This window comes from Rhinolophus sinicus, linkage group LG17 (genome assembly GCF_036562045.2).
Source record: "Rhinolophus sinicus isolate RSC01 linkage group LG17, ASM3656204v1, whole genome shotgun sequence".
Taxonomy (NCBI): Eukaryota; Metazoa; Chordata; class Mammalia; order Chiroptera; family Rhinolophidae; genus Rhinolophus; species Rhinolophus sinicus.
In genome coordinates this window covers 23,022,969-23,043,535 of record NC_133766.1, presented here as the reverse complement: position 1 = coordinate 23,043,535, position 20,567 = coordinate 23,022,969, and the positions used below count along the sequence as shown (strand labels likewise).

At 50.5% G+C, this 20,567-nt stretch overlaps 1 protein-coding gene across 4 annotated transcripts in view; it reads left to right on the top strand.

Annotated features, from left to right (window-relative positions):
* Positions 1–2,160: 2,160 nt before the first annotated feature.
* The window catches only part of TMCC2 (transmembrane and coiled-coil domain family 2), a 37,510-nt gene continuing 19,103 nt past the window's right edge, over positions 2,161–20,567 (top strand). The window contains exons 1-3 of one of the 4 annotated variants that reach the window (XM_019711439.2): positions 2,161–2,567; positions 2,700–2,999; positions 16,223–16,771. In XM_019711439.2, coding sequence (XP_019566998.2) covers positions 2,793–2,999; positions 16,223–16,771 — 756 coding nt within the window. In that variant the 5' untranslated portion in view covers positions 2,161–2,567; positions 2,700–2,792. Of the gene's footprint in view, positions 3,000–3,973; positions 4,061–16,222; positions 16,772–20,567 lie in introns of all 4 variants that reach the window. The other 3 variants (XM_074322461.1, XM_019711440.2, XM_074322460.1) reach the window with 3 other exon arrangements.

Here is a 20,567-nt window from a genome sequence, read left to right as displayed (position 1 = left end):
CACCCAAATTCCTCGGCAATTTGTTCTATAATATGACACTCAGTGAAAATCAGTAATGGGTGAGATACATTTAAATGAATTCCCAAGGATAGAACCATTGGAGTGGAATGTGTGGTGCTTTTGAAACTGGATGACATCTCTGATTATAGGTATGGCCCTCACTCTGTGCCAGGCAATGTCTAAGTAACTTACATATGTTACTCCACACCCTCTAAGGTCCAAATAAGGAATCTTGGGCATAAAGAGGTTAGACAACTTGCCTCCAATGGTCAGTAGAGAGCAGAGCCAGGATTTGTCCCTAGCAGTCTGGCCACAAGAGTCTGCCTCTCCTAAATCGAATGTAAAGTATTACCTGATTTCATGAAACACACCACAGACCTGCATTATGCCTTGCTAAATATGGCCATAAACAGGAAACTTGGCTATCATGCTATATATACATAATATGAAAACCAAACTTGAGGCCAACTTCAGCCTAGTATAGAAATGAGGCATAAGTCAAAATTTAATGGTCTCCACTTCCTTAAATCTTCACACCGATTTCCTCCACTTTTTTTCAGCTTAGAGCAGGTCATAAACATGTGCTCACCATTTGCTGGCCACTGCTTGATACCCAAGACTCGCCTGGAGTCTGTGGGGCCCCTCCACTTCTCGGGGCCAGTCAGGCAGTAGACGCCTGTCTGACATCTTGCAAGCTGGGAATCTGCCCCCACTGGTTCTGTCTAGCTCTGCCTCTTTCTTCAAGGCATTCTGCCTTTCTCTCACCACTGAAAGTGCTAAAGGCTCATATCTTGTGTTTCTACATTGTGTCTAATACTGTGTACTGGATGTGGGGGGTGGTTCTACATTTCCAGCCCATCCTAAATTCCCATCTTCTAAAAATGGAGCTGCCTCCTTTAGAAAGTAGCTGCTTGACTGAAGTAAATTCTTAACAATTTGGGCTCTTCTAGGATACACATCAAAATGAGTGGTTGGAATGAGAAAAAGACAGCACAGAGTCAGGAAACTCACAGACTAGTAGGACTGAAGTGAGGCTAGAATAGCATGTTGGGTGTAAAGAGATAGGTAAACTGTAAAATGCTGTAGAGATCGTCACTGTGATTCGCTGACTAATGGCTCCTTCACTACAGTCTGGGCCAATGGTTCTCAAATGTTGGCTTGTGTCAGAATCACCTGGACGACCTGTTAAAACAGATTTCTGGGCCTACAATTTCTGATTCAGTAGGTCTGGCTGGTGTCTGATAATGTGCATTTCTATCAAATTTCCAGGTGATGCTGACGCTGCTGGCCCCAGGACCATACTCTGCCAACCACTGTTTGAGGCTGCTGGATGGGCAAAGTCCTATCCCTGGTAAGCATACAGTAGGCACTCAGACGGGGTTGGTATTATTAGGTCCATACTTTGCTAACCCCAGTATTCATTCTCTTCTGCCTCCAGATTACTCAGTGCAATTTGGCTGAGATTTATGGGAAAAAGAGATAGCATTCTTTTCCTTCTCTGTCATATGTTTCAATCTCCTGCCATTTAATACCCTTTCTTATTTAAAAGCTGCTTCACAGTTTGCAAGGAACTTTCACGCACATTATTGTATTCAAATATATTTAATTTGTCATTTCTGAGCATCAAGCTAAGATTCATACTGGAGTTACTTCAAGTGGGGAAAGGAGAGATGGGGCAGAAGAACACCTCCACCCTTTGCACTTGTAGCGCTGAATATAGCCAGAAGTTTGTGTTTCAGACCAAGTTTCCTAGAAGGGATGGGGTCTTCCTCATTGAAGGGATGTATATATAGTATAACATGAACTGAAAAGTTAGGGCAAAAAAAGCAGTGATGATAAAGCATCCCTACTGAGTCCCCTCCCCATCAAATAAAACGAGTGGGTGGGGGATATGCGGAGAGTGCCTTTACCGGGAGGGTCCCTCCGGCGTCTGTTAATACCGGTCCCGCTGGCCCGCCGCCCCCGCCTCAACTCCGCAGCCGCTCTCCGCAGCGCAAACACGCAGCAGCACAGCCCTCCAGTCCTCTCCTGGGGGCTCACGCGGCGCAACCAACCCTAGAACGTGGCCGCGCGACGCCCCCTCGGCCCTCTGGGCTTCCCATTGGCCCACTGCCGTTGTCACTCCCTCCTTGCCTCGCCTTCCCCTCACCGGCATGTTAGGTTGCGCTTGCCGCTGGCTGGGGCCGCGGCCGCGGCTTTGCAGCAGGCAGCGCGCGGGTGGGGAGCTGGGCACAGGGATCCGGGCGCGGGCGGGGAGCTAGGGCGCCGGGCTCGCCGCGGACTCTGCGACCCGCCCATGCGGGGCGGGGGCCAGGGGCAGGGCCGGGGGCCGCAGCCGGCGCTTAGGGCGGCCGCGGAGGACCTGCCCGGCCGGCTGCCCCCTGCCCTGCCTCGCGCAGAGCCCGGGCAACCCGGAGGGATGCGCTGTGCTGCCCAGCTCCCCCGCCCTGCCCATGCCCTGAAGCAGAAAGTTCGGGGGCCAGGGACCGTCCTCCTCCTCCCGCTCCAATGACCGCCCAAGGACTCCTGCTGCCCAGCCTCGGCTGTGCCCTGCCTTCGCTCCCCAGGTCGTAACGAACTATTCCAAGCTGTAACCAAGGCTCCCCCTCCTCACCCCTTCCTCCCCCTTCTTTAAAAAGATTTATTTTTTAATTCAAGAAATTGTCTTCCGCCGATTCCTTTCCTCGTTAATCATTTAGACCCCGGGCCTCGTTTCTGAGTGTAAGGGGGTGCGGTCTCCCCGAGGACGGCGCGCTAGAAGGACAGAATCCCCTGGCCGACCCACATACATCATGAAGAGGTGTCAATCGGATGAGCTGCAGCAACAGCAAGGCGAGGAGGATGCAGCTGGCCTGGAAGATGCCGTTTGCCACCTGCCGGGCGCCGAACTCCGGCCTGGGGAGGCCACGGGTGCTAACTCTGCTGGCGGGCCAACTTCGGACATGGGCGCCGCCGTGGCGCCAAACCCGGGTCCCCGAAGCAAGCCTCCGGATTTAAAGGTGAGCACAGACCCTCCCCTGGCCAGCCTAGCCGGTGACTTAGCTTTTCCCGCTCCACGCAGGCTGCTTTAACAGGATGCAAGTGATGGGGAAGCCAGGCAAAGGTCAGAGAGGATGTTGGGCCAGAACCCTGGGCTGGATGTCAGGTACCATTTGTGCCTCTGTCGTTCAGCTCCATTTCAGGCCTCTGTTTATTCTTCATTATTCAGCAGACATTCTAGTGACTCACCCATCCGAGATTGTTTAAATGATGTGTGTGAAGTACTATTTGCAGACAAAGGGCTGGAGAAATCCAAGAAGCTAACTAAAAAGTTGACATCACTTTCCCTCCTGTACGATGGTAGGAGAAGAAAATGACAGCAGGAAGGCCAAGCAGAGGACCACTAGTTTCCTTTGCTGTTTTAGTTTCCTCCTTTTGGGACCTTCCTGGATGAAGCTCAGTTTGTCCATCTGTGAAAGGGGAGTGTGGCTTTCTTGCCGTTAGGTGGAGCCAGAGGTTAAGCTAGTGCTTGAAGATCCCTGCCTGCCTGCAGAACCAACCCCCAGGGTGGAGAACTGACAGGTGGCCGATTGGTGCTTGGGCTGGTTTGGGGCCTCGGTTCAAGTTGCACACATGCTGAGCCGGCAGTTAGAACCAGAAGCGGAAAGAGTCTATCACACGCAGCTGGGAGTTGTTTATTTCCTGGCCTGAGGTTGCCGGGACTATTATCGAGCTGTATTGAATATGCCTCTATATTAATTAAAACAGCAGCTGGGATAAATGATGCACCTTTGCTGGAGCTGCCACAGGGACTGCACACTCAGGCTTCTCAAGCCAGCTCCCCACCGGCTTGAGCGACATGATGTCAGCCGGAGGAAGGAACTTAGATACCCTGGAAATTGATGCCTCAGAGAGATTTTCTCCAGAGGGGGTGCAAGGTCTTGCTAGGGGAGCAAAGAACTCTGTTATGTTAAATAAAGCCTGTATCCTATAGCAGCAGCCACTAAGGAGCTCACCAGAATAAGCCAATGACATTCCTCATTTGGCCTGAGCGGCTCAGAGTCAGGAAGTCAGAGCGCAGGTGAGTGTGCTCTTACCTGTGTGTGTGTGTGTGTTACCTGTTTGTGTTCCTTGGGGAGGGGTGAGAAGGCGGACAGTTAACTCTGTGTGTACTTTAAAAAATTGTAGTAGTTATTCAAATGTGATCTCCGGTTCTGCTGCTGCCCTTTTCAGAGGTTCGAGACTAGCCTTATGTCTAAAGATGAGCTCTGCTGGCTAGGCTGTAACAGGACACTTGGCCCAGCTGTCACCCCTGAGCCCACCCTGAGTGCTCAGGTGTGGGTCCTATTTTAAATGAGATGGTAAAGGGACAGGGGTGTCCTTAATGCTGATGTGGGTAGGGGCCAGCCTTCTGCTGCAGACTTCAGCTTCATTCTGGGTTGATTCAGTTGAGTCTGGCCAGAAAACCCTGATTTCTTGACCAGATGGGACCCTCGCTCTGAGTCCATGAGGGGCAACCTAAACTCCTCATGCTCCAGCTCTATGACAGCTCTAGTAAACTGCCAGCTCCATTCATTTTCCCAGTTCGGTTCCCTTCATGAGGATAGGTGAGCTGGTTGTGGAGTGGGGGCTGCAGTGTCTGTCTCTGTAGATAAAGCTGCTTAAAGAAGCTCATTCCCCTCCGCCCTATAGCATACCTCTTTCTCTCTCTGGTGACACCTTCATTTTGGTTGTGGCAGATACAGCAATAACTCTACGCTTGATATTAAATACTGAACTTCCCTGAACCAGAACTAAGACCAGGTGTGAGAAGAGGAGTCGTACTCCCCACCCCCAAGAAAACATACCACCAAGGTCGATCACTGCTATGTTGGCCCAGGACGGCAGCAAAACGGAGAAAACAGCTGCTGCCTGCTCAGTGGAAGCGCCGGGGGACTGGGGGGCTCTTCCCGTTTATCTCTGTCAGCTTTCTCACATGTTTACAGGGCAGGGACTTCAGAACAAGACATGAGCTTAGGTGCTATCGCAACTTGATTTGCTGTGTGATCTCAGGCAAATTACTCAACTTTTCTGAGCCTTTTTCTGGGGAAAGGGACTAGGAATATTGAAGTATGTCCAAACTTGTTCTCTGATGCTGGAAAAGTTGTTTTCCAGTGTTTGGCACAGTTTGCCAGTGATGGAAAAATTCAGTCATTGGCTCTAGCACTGGGCAGAAGCTATCACCCCTGTTTTAGATTTGATGGTTGTACCAGAAAGGAGCAAATTTAATTTTTTTTTAAATGATTTATATACTTTTTTTTTTTTTTAACAGGACTTTATTGGGGGAACAGTGTGCACTTCCAGGTCTTTTTACCATGTCAAGTTGTTGTCCTTTCAATCTTAGTTGTGGAGGGTGCCATTCAGCTTCAAGTTGTTGTCCTTTCAGTCTTAGTTGTGGAGGGCGCAGCTCAGCTCCAGGTCCAGTTGCCATTACTAGTTGCAGGGGGCGCAGCCCACCATCCCTTGCGAGGAGTCGAACCAGCAACCTTGTGGTTGAGAGGATGTGCTCCAACCAACTGAGCCATTCGGGAGCTCAGCGGCAGCTCAGCTCAAGGTGCCGTGTTCAATCTTAGTTGCAGGGGGCCGAGCCCACCATCCCTTGTGGGACTCAAGGAATCGAACTGGAAACCTTGTGGTTGGGAGCCCTTGTTCCAACCAACTGAGCCATCCGGGAGGCAGCTCAGCTCAAGGTGCCGTGTTCAATCTTAGTTGCAGGGGGCGGAGCCCACCATTCCTTGCGGGACTCGAGGATTTGAACCGGCAACCTTGTGGTTGAGAGCCCACTGGCCCATGTGGGAACTGAACAGGTAGCCTTTGGAGTTAGGAGCATGGAGCTCTAACCGCCTGAGCCACCGGGCCCGCCCCAGGAGCAAATTTAATTTTTAACACCTCCCCACCCCACACGTGTGTTTGGCCTAGGTAGGACCAGCAGTTTTGGCTTGCTTTTGTTTTCATTTTAAACTTTAGAGATAGGAACTTTTGGTCCCTTAATCCCACTTTTATTTTCTTATAACAGCTCTAGGCATTGTGATTGATTAAGTGCTTTGGGGGAAATCATCTTGACAAAACGACAAGAAAATAAGAGGCCTTGTCTGAAATACAATTGAGGTTGGTTGCCGGGAGAGGAGAGAATTTTAGTCTTTGCCAGAGATCCGAATGATGCCCTCACTAGTGGCAGCTGGAGGTGTCAGGAGCGCCTGTGGTCTCCCTCCATGGTCCTTCAGTGTAGTGGAGCACCCCAATACGCACTGTAAGTTTCTGCTGCAGTAGCCTGGGGTCTGTGATTATGGGGTGGGGAGGGCCAGTGAAAAGAGGGAAAAACAGTTAAGCCGCAGTCTTAAAAGAGCAATCATAAAACTAACTGAATGGGGTGGCCGGTTAGCTCAATTGGTTACAGTATGGTGCTAATAGCACCAAGGTTGCCGGTTCGATCCCCTCATGGGCCACTGTCAGTTGTACCCTCCTTAAAAATAAACAAACAAACAAACAAATACATAAATAAAACTGTAACTGAAAAGTAACCTGAAAATGGACATTGCCCCATAGGAGGCTCATGCAGCTATATTGGGGGCCTTCTCAGCTACTCCTCACACTTGGCATGACCTGGGGAGATCTCATTAGACACTCCTGCAACAGAAGCCCAATAACCTAGAGTCTCACCCCCAGTTCCTCTTTAACCCTTTGAGCTCATGTCTTGATTCATGTGTCATCATTATCCAGTCCTTTGCTGCTACCAGATTCCCTGCTACGTGGGAGGTATGCCCTGCCAGGATTTCTGGTCACAGAGAGTGTTGCCTGACCAAAAGTACACTGGCGTTCTCCAGCAAGAAAACTCAGCCAGCTCCAGTGAGAATGGGAGTGGGCAGGAGCTCGGGGGAAACTGCAGAAAGGAACATGGAGCACACGTTCCTGTTAAAAATGCAGCCTGTGGTAGATATTGCTGAGGCCTAGGATGAGTGGCTAAGCATAAGTCAGCTGGCTCTATCCTGATGTATTTTAGAAGCCAGAAGGCAGGGGAAGGAACCCCTGACCTCACCCCCTCTCTCCCCACTTTCACCTCTCCCCACCCAACTCTGGTACGACTGGAGGAATTGAGCCTTTCCTGAAAGGAAGTGTCTGGATGTGCTGGCCAGAGGCCTTCCCTGAGGTTCTCTTTCCCCTCACGAAAGCCCCTGCGAATAATTTCCCCAGGGATTTCTGAGCAGTATTCCTATTTTTCCTGCAAGAAAAAGGTCGGATTGGGGCTCAAAATTCCATTATTCCAGGCCTGGTTTAATGTGCTTTTAAGCCAAGACTCACTTGGGTTCCGACTGGTGTTCTTCCATTCCCACCATATGCTGGTCTTCATGCCGGTTTAGGAAGGTCAGGAAAAGCAATTAGGAGCCAGAGAGCTGAAGGAAAGTCACAACTGAATTCTATATGATTCTCCTTGCTGGCACACAGCCTTCACAGGTGCTTCAGCCTGTGTTCCTTCAGCACTCCTGTAGATAGCCCCCTGGAGAAGAGTCATGGGTCAACAGGCACTGAGCACCTTCCGTGGGAAAGGCACTGTTTTAAACTGAAATATGACATGCATATGAAAGTATCTGAAAAGATATGTCCACTTTAAATAACAGTAGCAAAACAGACAGCCCATCTCCCTACTGCCCAAGTCAAGAAAGAGAACATTAGCATTCCCAAGAAGCCTCTGCTGGTTTTTCTGTTCTTTAGTTTTTTTTGTTTTAGTTTTATTGGGGAACATTGGGGAACAGTGTGTTTCTCCAGGGCCCATCAACTCCAAGTTGTTGTCCTTCAATCTAGTTGTGGAGGGCGCAGCTCAGCTCCAGGTCCAGTTGCCATTGCTAGTTGCAGGGGGCACAGCCCACCATCCCTTGCGGGACTCGAGGAATTGAACTGGCAACCTTGTGGTTGAGAGCCCACTGGCCCATGTGGGAATCGAACCGGCAGCCTTCGGAGTTAGGAGCACAGAGCTCTAACCGCCTGAGCCACCGGGCCGGCCCCGCCGTTTTCAATCTTTAGTTGCAGGGGGCACAGCCCACCATCCCATGTGGGAATTGAACCAGCAACCTTGTTGTTAAGAGCTCCTGCTCTAACCAACTGAGCCATCTGGCTGCCCCTCTGGAAGCTCAGTGGCAGCTCGTCTTCAATCTAGTTGTGGAGGGCACAGCTCACTGGCCTATGTGGGAATCGAACCAGCAACCCTGTTGTTCAGAACTCATGCTCTAACCTACTGAGCCATCCAGCCGCCCCTGATTTACTCTTATTTTTAAGGCTTAGGGTTTTGATAAAATTTTTGAGTCTCAGTTTCTCCACTTTTTCAGTGGAGAAGACAAGCTATTCATAGGAATGTGAGTAGGACAGAATATGTGTGCTCTGGGGCTCGAGGGGAGATTCTGATGGTAGAGTGTGGCTCTACATGGCCTGGCTGCACTGTAAGGTTCCTGGTGCTACTTTAGAAGTGGTATGTTCAGGCTTGAAGATTCCTGCAATCTCAGGGAGAAGCTGGAGCCCAGAACAGGTTTCATCAGGGGAGGCAGAATTGAGGTAGACTTAAGAACAAGGAAATGCAAAATTAGCTCTGGCAATAAGCACTGCCTTCGCCTGCAGGTGGGCTCTCAGACATGATGAAATACTTGCAAGAAAGTAATCCATTGAAGGACACATGAGTTTAAGGGTACTTAAAGCATCATGCGATGAAATCAGAAGCATACGGGGTTAATCAGAAAGATGTCCTGAGCGAGGTGGACATAGAGCAAGATATTAAAGAAAGGGTGGAATGTCAATGATCAAACAAGAGGAGTGGGGCTTTCCAAATGGAGGAAGTGAAATGGCAAGTGCCAGGTTCTTTGTAGCACCAGTGTCTTTTTTTAGTGGAATGGTCATAGTTCAGTGGAGAATGGTGAGAATGCTGAGGTCACCTGTTTTTGTCCCACCTGCACCTACATGTGGAGGGTAGGAGTCCTGAGGCCCAGGATTACCCACTCTCACCCTTCTGCCTTCAGTAATATTCAGAGCAGCCCTGTATGTGGGCTCAGGAGGAACTCGTGACTGATGGGAAAGCATGTGGCAGAGGACGCTCTCTGTTCTTCTGCCACATACTAGGTTCTAGATGAATTCCCAGCTGCCTAGTTCTAGCTGCAACTGTCCTGCAGACTCAGTATTCACAGAATGTCCTTTTTGTATATCTAATTGTGTCTTTTTTTTCCTAATTGTGTTTTTTTTTTTGTTTGTTTTGTTTTTTTAAGATTTTATTGGGGAAGGGGAACAGGACTTTATTGGGGAAGTGTTTACTTCCAGGACTTTTTTTCCAAGTCAAGTTGTTGTCCTTTCAGTCTTAGTTGTGGAGGGCGCAGCTCAGCTCCAGTTGCCGTTTTTAGTTGCAGGGGGCGCAGCCCACCATCCCTTGCGGGAGTCGAAACTGGCAACCTTGTGGTTGAGAGGGCATGCTCCAACCAACTGAGCCATCAGAGAGCTCAGCGGCAGCTCAGCTCAAGGTGCCGTGTTCAATCTTAGTTGCAGGGGGCGGAGCCCACCATCCCTTGGGGGACTTGAGGAATTGAACTGGCAACTTTGTGGTTGAGAGCCCACTGGCCCATGTGGGAATCGAACCGGCAGCCTTCGGAGTTAGGAGCATGGAGCTCTAACCGCCTGAGCCACCAGGCCGGCCCCTCTAATTGTGTTTTAACTGCCAATCCCATTAATAAGAATCTCTCCCCAACAAGGTATTGAAACATCTGATAGGACCTGAGTTTGGGGGTAAAGTTTAAAAGTGTGGGTATCAGGCTGGGAAAAAGCTTGGCTGGCTTCTCGGTGGTGGTCTTGGAGGCCAACTCAAAACTCATCTATTTTCATCTCTAATAAATGGCATAGACAAGGAGGGTCATTCTTAGAACGAGGCTGACTGACAGGGTCCATCTTTATCAGCCAAACACTTAAGCCTCTCTCCATGTTAAGAAGTTAGAACAAAGCAGATATGTTTTGTGATGGTGTGAGAAAAATATTGGACTTTTCAAACCAAATGGTTAAAGGCTTTCTTATTCCAGCCAAGTTAACAGTGATGTCCACCCTGGAAAACAAAGCTGGCTGTAAGGACATGAGCCCTGGCTAAGCCACGTGTGGATACAGCACAGTAAACACATTCGGGTCTGTGTTCATCTTCTTCCAAGCCAGCTCAATCTTGGCAGTTACTAAGACGATAGACAGAAATGAGGGTTTTAAAATGCAGCAGGAGGGCTCTGGGTTATACAGAAGAAAAAGCTGCCTGACTGAGCATTTTAAATATTTGGAAAAGTAGTTGTCTAAGAATTAAATCATCTTTTAGAGATGCTTTTGTAGATTTTTGTGGACTTGCATAGTTTCCACTCAGAAAATAAATAAACATAATTAAGTAGCAATCGCCATGTTTGTGTTGAGGTCTCTGCCAGGTGATATTAAGGACACAAAGATATAGGTGATATATATATAGCTCCTGCCCTCTATTCACTCAGATTCTCATTGAGGTTTCTGTCCATAAGCTGGTACAAAGTTGAACGACAGTTTGAGAGCACAAGAAGCCATGTTACAAGCAGTACACGATTAATTGCAGATAATGAGCTCTGGAGTTGAAAGCTGCGCTCACTACGGCCTGGGATGGGCAGAGAGAGCTCCTTGGAGGGGGAGGCAGAGAGAGGGCACACCGTGCGGGTAACTTGAATCACGATCTTCTTTGCTGGTGTTTGTTGAGTCTGTTCTGCCTAAAGAGCCAGTAGATGAGGTCACCTTTCCTGATTTGCATTGGCTCCAGCCAGAATTCTGTAAGCGAGGAAAGAAACGAGGAATTAAAATAAAATTGGGATTGGGGAAATCATTTGCTCCTGGTTTAAGGTCAGCTGTTATGCTGGAGAAGAAATGATTCCAAAATTCTTTATCACTGTGTTTCTAATAGAAACCCCAAACAGGCCTGAGAGCTATTCACTCTTCCTTGTGGCCCTCAGTGCCAAACCTGGGGTGACAGTTCCTGTCCTGTGCTAACCTCAGGCTCCCCAAGCAAGGCTTCTGCAGGGCAGTTAGACTTCTGCAATCCACTTTGTAGCAATCCACTTTGTATCCCGAGAGAAGGACTCTGTGGGTTTTTACAGTGATTAGCTCTCTCATGCTGGCCCTGTTTCCATAGAGACCCTATAAATAGAGAAACGTTGGCGACCTAGGCTTGCTAAGACTCAGGTTCATGGTGACCCAGTCACCCCACTGAACCCTCACTGCCAGACCTTTGAGGGAGGGGCAAAGGGAGTTTCAAACCCAGGTGGGAGGAAGGGACATGCAGTCAACTGCCAGCTGGGATAATTAGCTGTAAGTTAGTGTGACTTTAAGAGCCTTTCAGCTTTTCTGGGAGTTGTTAGGAACACAGGGACCTGTAGGAATTAGGAGCGACATTGGCTATTTTTAATCAGATGGTGGCAAGGACTCTGTACCCTGAAGCATTTTACATTTGGCCTCATGCAGCTGTGTTTGCAGATTTCAGAGCAAACTTCCTCTTTGGGGGGGAACCCACACCCAGGGAGGAAAACGGATGAAGCCTAACTGTTCAGAGACCACAGCCTTGTCAGGAAGTATCTTTCAGAAAACATCGAGTCCACCCTTTCTTCCTGCGAGGACGATGGCACCCAAAGAAGACGGAGCCCTTCCTGCCCTTTCAGATAGTTTCAGGGGAGGAGACAGCGACCTTCCCTCATTTACCTCCCCACGTACGGGCACCTGACGCTGGAGGCTCTTTCTTCTGGCTCACACCTGGCCTCTGGGCAGTTCTGGGGGCAGTTCTTGCTTGTTCTTACGAATCAGGAGCGCTCTGTTTGTGTCCCACTTCTAACTCTGAAACATCTCACCTCTTTTTCCTAATACATGGCTTAATTTGGCCACCAAAATGGTTTCTAGCAGTTGGGGAAAAGCAAAAGTCAGTGTGGAAAAGCAAGTGACATTTAGTAGCTGGAACCTGTTAGTCAGAGCAGGTGGTGCTTTCTGCTGCGTTGGTGGCTAAGTTCCCTCAAGCTAGTCACCATGGTTTTCCTCATTTCCAAAACTTGTGGCTGGTTATGTGGATGTGCTGAGTTTTTTCTTTTTTTTTTTTAACACTCACCATGTTATGTCAAAACTCCTTAACCGTCTCCTCCCTGACACCCACATGCAGAAGGAGCCCAACCCATGTCACCCTGTTTTCCTGCCTTGCACCTTGTGAGGCAAACCCCGTGCATTTGAAGCACCCTCTCCCCATTATTCTTTCCTTCGTGCCTACCACAGACTTTAGCAGGCTCCTCAGTGCTGGCTGGGGCAGACGTCCTGCTTTCCTTCACCTGCAGAATTGGGGTGGGGGGAGGTGGGACATGAAGACCACTGGGGCTAAGGGTCTTGCCCAAGTCCTACATGTGACATGAGCAGATCCATCACTACAGTTCAGGGGACTGAACTCCCCCAGCCCAGGCATTTCTGTTTTGTTTTAATTCTGCCTTTGACACTGTCCTGAGACACAGGTAAATATCATATCTACTTTACGGTTGGAATCAGTGTGTGAGCCAGTGAAGGTCAATTAGACTAGAAGCTGGGGGTTCGTCCATGTGACTTGGATGAGCCAATTAACTGTGCTGGCCTCAGTTTCTTCATCTGCAGAATGGAAGCACTGCTACTGTATGTGTTACACCCTACTTCCTGAGGGTAGGCTAGCATTAGGCTGGAATGACTGCATAAATTGGAAAGTACTTTGAAAAATGTTGTTGTATAATATTAAAAATAAATTAACCAAGGATTGTAGGGTGCAAAGGAATATGGCAAACAGTGGTGGCTGCTGTCCACAGCACCTCTACCCTTTTCCTGGGGCTGAAGGAGAGGAAATGCCTCTGGGCTCCAGGACTGCTGATAAGGTCTTTTGAAGGGAACTCTTTACCTGAGTGAACATAGAAGATTGGCCTCAGTGTTGGAGAAGCTAGTTTAGGAGTGATGGGGAGAGGAGAAAGAGACGTGGAATAGAGTGCTAGAAAGATAATTTATAATATGTAATGTGACCCTTTGGCACAAGCAGCTGGACAAATGCCAGAGCCAGCTGGCCCGTCCACAATGCCTGAAGGGAGGTCTGTATCAGCTTTGGCCTGACGAGGAGGCGGGTATCTTGGGTCATCCCTGGTCTGGAGGCTGGGAATCTGGCACTTCCCAGTCTGTGGCACAGTGTGTCCCCCAGTTTGGTCTGCCTTGGACGTCCTGGTTCTACCCACTCAGGTGGTGCTGCCTCAGGCAAGCCCTGAGGTGTTGGTGACTCTTGTGGGAAAACCTGGCATGTGTAGCCTCGTGTCCCCAGGGCTTCCCCAGAATTAATTCTTTTTTCTTTTTTTTTTTTAAAGATTTTTATTGGGGAAGGGGAACAGGACTTTATTGGGGAACAGTGTGTACTTCCATGACTTTTTTCCAAGTCAAGTTGTTGTCCTTTCAATCTTAGTCGTGGAGGGCGCAGCTCAGCTCCAGGTCCAGTTGCCGTTGCTAGTTGCAGGGGGCGCAGCCCACCATCCCTTGTGGGAGTCGAACCAGCAACCTTGTGGTTGAGAGGATGCACTCCAACCAACTGAGCCATCAGGGAGCTCAGCGGCAGCTTAGCTCAAGGTGCCGTGTTCAATCTTAGTTGCAGGGGGCGCTTCCCACCATCCCTGCGGGACTTGAGGAGTCGAACCGGCAACCTTGTGGTTGAGAGCCCGTGCTCCAACCAACTGAGCCATCTGGGAGGCAGCTTCGCTCAAGGTGCCGTGTTCAATCTTAGTTGCAGGGGGCAGAGCCCACCATCCCTTGCAGGACTCAAGGAGTTGAACTGGCCACCTTGTGGTTGAGAGCCCACTGGCCCATGTGGGAATCGAACTGGCTGCCTTAGGAGTTAGGAGCACGGAGCTCCAACCACCTGAGCCACCAGGCCGGCCCCCAGAATTAAATTCTTGAGAAGGAATGGTGGTAGCCTTTATTTCCTCATCTAAAAAGGGAAATGTTAGTGCTGTTCCTTTTGTTAGTTTCTGAGAAAATCAAGTGAGATACTGCAGGAGAAAAAGCACGTTGACAACCATTAACTGTTAGTTCATGGTGAGTTGTGATGATATAACTTATCTGGGCTATAAAATGGGTGATACAAGGGTCCCGCCCACTTTGAGGATTGTGGTGAGACTCAAGTGAGGTGAAATACGAAAATCCTTGACTTCCAGACTTAAGTGCAGCCGTCTACACAAACAACACTGAGGTATAAAGTAAGAGGGGGTCAACTAAGAAGATCTAAAGGTGGTGTTTTCTTCGTTTCTACATGGTTTAAGTTTTCTGCTGTGTAAGTTTGTTTTCAGAAAAAAAGAAAATCCAGTTAAGTATAATTCTTTGGAATTTGTTTTTTAAATGATGTAGGCTGCCTCAGGTGATTAGGGGCTGTTCCTCAGAGGAAGACCTGCTGTGGCTCATGGAGCCCCAATTGGCTGGGCTCCGAGTTCCTGCTTAGGAGTACAGAATGTGGGTTCTCCCCTGGTCCTCCAAGTGCCAGCCCTCCTCCCACCGGCTCCGAAGCTCTGCGGAGAGCTTGGCCTAACCAGATAAGTCAGCTCCCTGACAGAAGCAGCTGTCTGGTGTTATATCACACGCTGTCTCTCCCTGGCTGGGTGGTCCAGCTGCCTCTCTGAGCTGCCCTGCCTGGGGAGCAGGTGGGCAATGTCAGCGGCAGAGTTAAAAGGGCAGCCTGGGGCCAGGGCCCCTTTGGTGTGTTCTAGTCTGAGGACAAAGGCGCTCATTTGGACAGCTGGTTCTGATACGTATACTCAAGAAGTAGTCACATTACTGACTGCACTAAAGGTATGCCCATAGAAGTGAAGTTTATTTATTACATTTACTGGTTTGTTATATAGGACACAGATGAACAGCCAGATAGGGTGGGATTTGGAGGGGTCCCAAGTGCAGGTGCTTCTGTCCCAAAGGAAATGCAGTGTCCCATCCTCCTGTCGTGTGGACATGTTCATTGACCAGGAAGCTCCAGTGAAGTTTATTTTATTGCCAACTATATCAGCAATGAGATTGGCTCCAAACAACAGAAAATTACACTAGAGTTGTATAGACAAATGTATTTATTTCATGCAGCAAAATCCCAAGATAGGCTTTTACAACTGGTTTGGTAGCTCTGTAGGGCCATCAAGTGCCCAGCCCTGTCCCTTGGGGCTCTGCTGTGTGTGTGTGTGTGTGTGTGCGTGTGCGTGTGTGCGCGCGCATGCGTGTGTGCACACGTGTGTATGTGTGTACGTATGTGTGCGTGTGTGTGCGTGGTGTGTGCGTGTGTGTGTGCGTGTGCGCATGCGTGTGTGTGCACACGTGTGTATGTGTGTGTGCGTGTGCGTGCGTGCGTGCGTGCGTGTGTGTGTGTGTTTAGGCCTTCATCATGATGCTAGTCGGCTTGTGGCAAGATGGTTGCTGCACCTCCAGGCATTACCTCCACATTCCAGACGGGAAGAAGTAGGAAGGGCTAGGACCTTTATCACAAAAGCAAAAGTCTCCCTACAAACTCTTACCTTGCTTTTCTTTGGCCAAAACTGTGTCATGTGGCCACTCCTAGCTGCCAAGGAGTCTGATAAAGCAAGAATTTTTAGCGAGGTGCATTAAGGCCATGCAGTTTGGTTGTTAAGAAAGATATTGGGTGGGCAATTAGCAGTGTCTGCTATGACAGTATCGCCTGAGTGTGCGACTCGGGTGTTTCCAGAGAATGTCACAATGAGATCTCTTTGGACATTGATGCCTGGTTGTCTAGAGGAGTCAGTGCAGATTGAAGGAGAACCCAGCTTAGAAGGAGGGAGGGACTGGGGGTCAGGGGGAGAACCAGTCTGGAGAGATACAACCTCATGAGCCAAGTGCTGCCTGCGTGTGCCTCTGAGCCCCAGACCAGCCAGACGGATCTCATGACCAGTCAGTCACCCTGAACCCATGCGTAGATTGAGAGTGGCCTATGGCGGGGGGAGCCACAGGGGTGCATTTCTTTGGAATGAAGAAGTGGGTCTGATTGCCGCCTTTCTGCAAGACATGACCTTTTAGGTGTGACCAGCCATTTATAAGGAGCTTCCAAATTCAGACAACTGTAGTAGTTACACTGATCTCCCCAAAACAGACTCCTCACATCTGTCCCCACCAACTGGGCACTGGGAGCTTTGCACTCACAGGGTTCTTCGTGTCTCCCCTTAAGAAAATCCAGCAGCTCTCAGAGGGCTCCATGTTTGGCCACGGCCTGAAGCACCTGTTCCACAGCCGGCGCCGGTCGCGGGAGCGGGAGCAGCAGGCGTCTCAGGAGCCCCAGCAGCAGCAGCAGCAGCAGCAGCAGCAGCAGCAACAGCAGCAGGGTGTGTGCGACCATGACTCCCCAGACGAGAAGGAGCGCTCCCCCGAAATGCACCGTGTGTCCTATGCCGTGTCCCTGCACGACCTGCCTGCCCGGCCCACCGCCTTCAACCGCGTGCTGCAGCAGATCCGCTCCCGGCCCTCCATCAAGCGGGGCGCCAGCCTGCACAGCAGCAGCGGGGGCAGCAGCCGGCGCACCAAGAGCAGCTCCCTGGAGCCCCAGCGCGGCAGCCCCCACCTGCTGCGCAAGGCCCCCCAGGACAGCAGCCTGGCCGCCATCCTGCACCAGCACCAGTGTCGGCCCCGCTCCTCTTCCACCACCGACACGGCCCTGCTGCTGGCCGATGGGGGCAACGTGTACCTCTTGGCCGAGGAGGCTGAGGGTATCGGGGACAAGGTGAGGCGGGGCAAGATGAGGGCCTTCCGGGTGGGGGGCTGCTCAGAGGCAAGCACCGTCTGCTAGGGGGATGCTCGGGGCCTGTGAAGGTGAGCTGGTCGACTAAGTGAAAAGCAAGAGATAATCCCAAAGCGCTAATTGCTGTTTATTTCTCCATTACATTCGCTCAGGCTGTTACTAACTTGGGTTTCTTTTCCTCGAACACGCTGTGGAGAGGCAATGAGGACAGTGGTTAAGAGCACAGACCAGCACCAACCCCGGTCCTGCCACTTACCAGCTGAGTCAGGCACTTGACGTCTTTGTAGCTCAGTTTCCCCAGTTGAAAATGGGGATAATAGTAAAGTTGCTATAGTATTAAATGGGTTCATGTATGCAAAGTACTTGGAATGGAGCCTGGCACAGTATCAGTTTTAGTGTTATTACCAACCAAAGAAGGTAGGGGAGGAATCCAGAAAGAGTCGTTTGGTAAGAAGACAGTCCGGTTTGGTGCTTCCTAAATGTCTATATTCATTCACTTATTCATGTCACAAGTACTTGTTATATGCTACAAGAATGAACAAGCCAGAGGTGCTGTCTTCACAGAGCTCACTGAACAGAGAGGGGAGACAGACGGGTGAGTGGATAGAATAGGGCGAGAAGGCTGTGATGGAGGCTGTGGGAGCTTCAGCAGACGGGGCCAGAGTTGGAGGGGGAGTCGGCACAGACCTTCAGGAGGAAGCCGTTGAGCCCAATCTTGAAGGCGTATAATGTAGCCAGGGAAGAGCTGGGGGGAGGGGCAAGTGGAGGGAGGGTGTAGCGTGTGCAAAAGCAAGTAAGCTGGTGCCGGGAGCTGCTGGGGAGTCACTGTGGTTGGGGTGTCAAGCACTTTGTGGGACTGACAGGCTGAGGCTGGGTCGCAAAAGGACTTGCCATGTTGAGCCTGGGGATATTGTGAAGCTATGAAAGAGTGTCAGCCAGGAGGAGATCCCTCCGGGTCTCAGTGTAGACAGTATGTGTAAATCGGGAAGGGGGACAGGAGTGGAGTCAAGGAAACCATTTTAGGAGCTATTGCAGGAGTCTCGGCTGCAGCAGTGAGGATGGAAAGGAGGAGACAAATTCAGGAGACACTTGGCGATTAGAGCCAGTGGTACAAAGTGAGACGTGGACATGGAAGGCACAGGAAGCGAAGGACTGGAGGATGATTCCATGATTCCAGAGTTTAGGGACAGGGCATTCTCTAGTTGGGAAAACATGGGGAAGGAGCATGTTGGGAGGAAAGTAATGAGTTAGGTTTGGAGCTGTCCAACTACAGAGCACCAACTGGCAGTGGGGTTCATGGGGCGATGTCTGGGCTGGGGCTCGCGCCCCGGGAGTCAGCATTGAGCTTGAAGTCATGGGTGTGGATGAGACCCGGGAGGGTATGCATCAAGTGAGAAGGAGGCCGGGGACAGATCTGACATACAAGGGACAGAGCAGCCGCATACATAGGAGAAACCTGGAGAGAGAGGACACCAAAGCCAAAGCAGAAAGCAGTTTGATGGAGGAGGAAGAACGCAACTGAGTGAAATGCGTCAAGGGTGACAGGTCAGATCAGGATTTGGAAACGTACATAGGCAGTATCCAGTGTGTGGGGGCATCACTGGTAGCCAGCAAGAAACCAGTGTCAGTGTATTGAGGAGCTAGTGGAAGGGGAGGCAGCATGTGTAGCTTGTCTGGGGAGGAGAACGGACAGCAATAGTGGGTTGAGGCAGTTTGGCCTCTGTTGGTTTTTAAAAGATGGGATGGGAGAGTTGCAGATCACGTAAAGCCTAGCAGGCCAGGAAAAGGGCTTTTGACTGAGGTTTTATACAGATAAGTGACACCTTTTAAGATCACTCTGGCTGCTGCTGCATGGAGAATAGGCTGTGAGCCAGGGCCGGAGCGTGGGGCTCAGCTAGGAAGCTGTTGGAATACGCCAGGGGTGAGATGATGGTGGTTTGCTGTGGGGTGGGAGTGGTGAGGTGAGGGGAAGTGGCTGAACTCTGGATTTGCTTCGCAGATCGAGCTACTTCCATTGCTGACAGATGTGGGGCATGACGGGGAGTAGGCAAAGATGGCACACGGGGTTTGGCCTGCAGCTGGAAAGAAGAAATTGCCTTTAACAGAGTTGGAGGGATATGGCAAATGGAACAGTTACTTGGCAAGGGCTTTGGGGGTAGAAATCGGAGCAGGTTTTGGACATGTTACATTTGAGATGGCTATTAAACATCCACGTGGAAATGCCAAGTAAGCAGTCAGATCAATGAATCTGGAGTCTTGGGGAGAGATCCAGCCCGGAGGCATACATTTGGGAGTTGTCAGTGTATAGGTAGATAGATTTAAAATGATGGCATTGGACTATTTGCAAGCGTAGTTTCAACTGCGAAGAAGACTTTTCCAGGAGTGAGATCTGGGTGTATCACCAGAAGGGTAACGTGGCCTCGTGGCGTGCAGACCCCGAGGGGCCCAGCAGCACGTTCGTCCCAAGCACTGTGCCTGCAGCAGCAGCCAGGCCCCTCTTTCAAAAATCAAATGAGAGCAGTTCTATTCAATGGGGTTGTGTTGTACTGCAGCTGCCTTACGAGGACGCAGGGAGGCCATGAGCTTCGGAGTCTCTGCTGCCTGAGTGTGTTGAGTGAGTGAGCAGTGGGTGCCGTGGGAACCTGGGAAGGGTTGTAGACGTTGGCTGACGGGGAACGCAGGCGCTGAGGAGCCCGGGGGCAGGCACAGCAGCTGGGGAGCTCCTCCCGAGACTTTTCCATGGGGCTCGAGCTTGGCCTTCACACTGCCCCCGAGATATCCGGAGGGCAGGCAGGTGTTTTTCCTTGCTGCCGATCAAGACCAGGCCAGGAGACTCTTGGGTGAGCTGATTGGGGGAGAGTTCCCTAGGTTCAGGGTGGTGATGGGGTAAGTGTTGTTTCTAGGACTCTTCTATCCTTATTTAGAACTTGCAGCTTTCCGAAGCTGTCATGTGTACTGCCTGATTAAGCAAATAACATCCCTGTGAAGGTATCAGAGCAGGTATTATGGTCTCCATTTTACAGATGGATAGACTGAGACCTAGAGGAATGGAGGCTTCTTGCCTGAGGTCACCCAGCTAGTTCATGGCAGAAGAGAGACTAGATCCCATGTTTCTAGCATGTCTACAAGGTCAAACTGAGATCTGAAGTCACCAAAACCATTAGGGACCATTTTTTGCAAGATCCATAGGAAGCAGGTTTGCCTCAGCCCAAGGAGGGTGACTTGATCTCTTGTTTGCCATTTCTCCTTCAGGTACACAGCTTTCCTGACCTGGAGCTGTTTCCCCAAGGATAGGCGTGGCCCTGGGGGGTCCTGAGGAAAGGGAGTACTTCTGTGTCCCAGGAAAGGGGTCTCCCAGCCATCAGTAAACCCTGCTCTGTCAGCTGACTCCCCCAGACCCAGAGGCCATTGGTTGGTGTGAGAAGCTGTGGTGGTTCCACCCTGGTCTCTGGGCATGAATAGAAGGTATTCTTCTCTCGCTAGTAAACACAGCCCCACATGCTCTCTGCAAGCTCCCTGGTGACTACTAGCATCTATTTTTAATTCATAAGCCTCCCCCCCTACCCATACCCCTTGCCATTGTTTAGAATGCACCAGCTGGCTTTCGGACCAGAGAGGGCCCTGTCAGGGGTTGAGTTACCGAAACACCCTGGAGGCAGCTAAAGTTCCTCCGCTGTCCTGGAGAGGCTCACCCCACCCCCATCCTAAGAAAGCAGGGGACCTAGAGCCCTGAGGAGAGGAGGGTTGCTGCAGAGGGACAGAGGGGGCGCACAGTCCC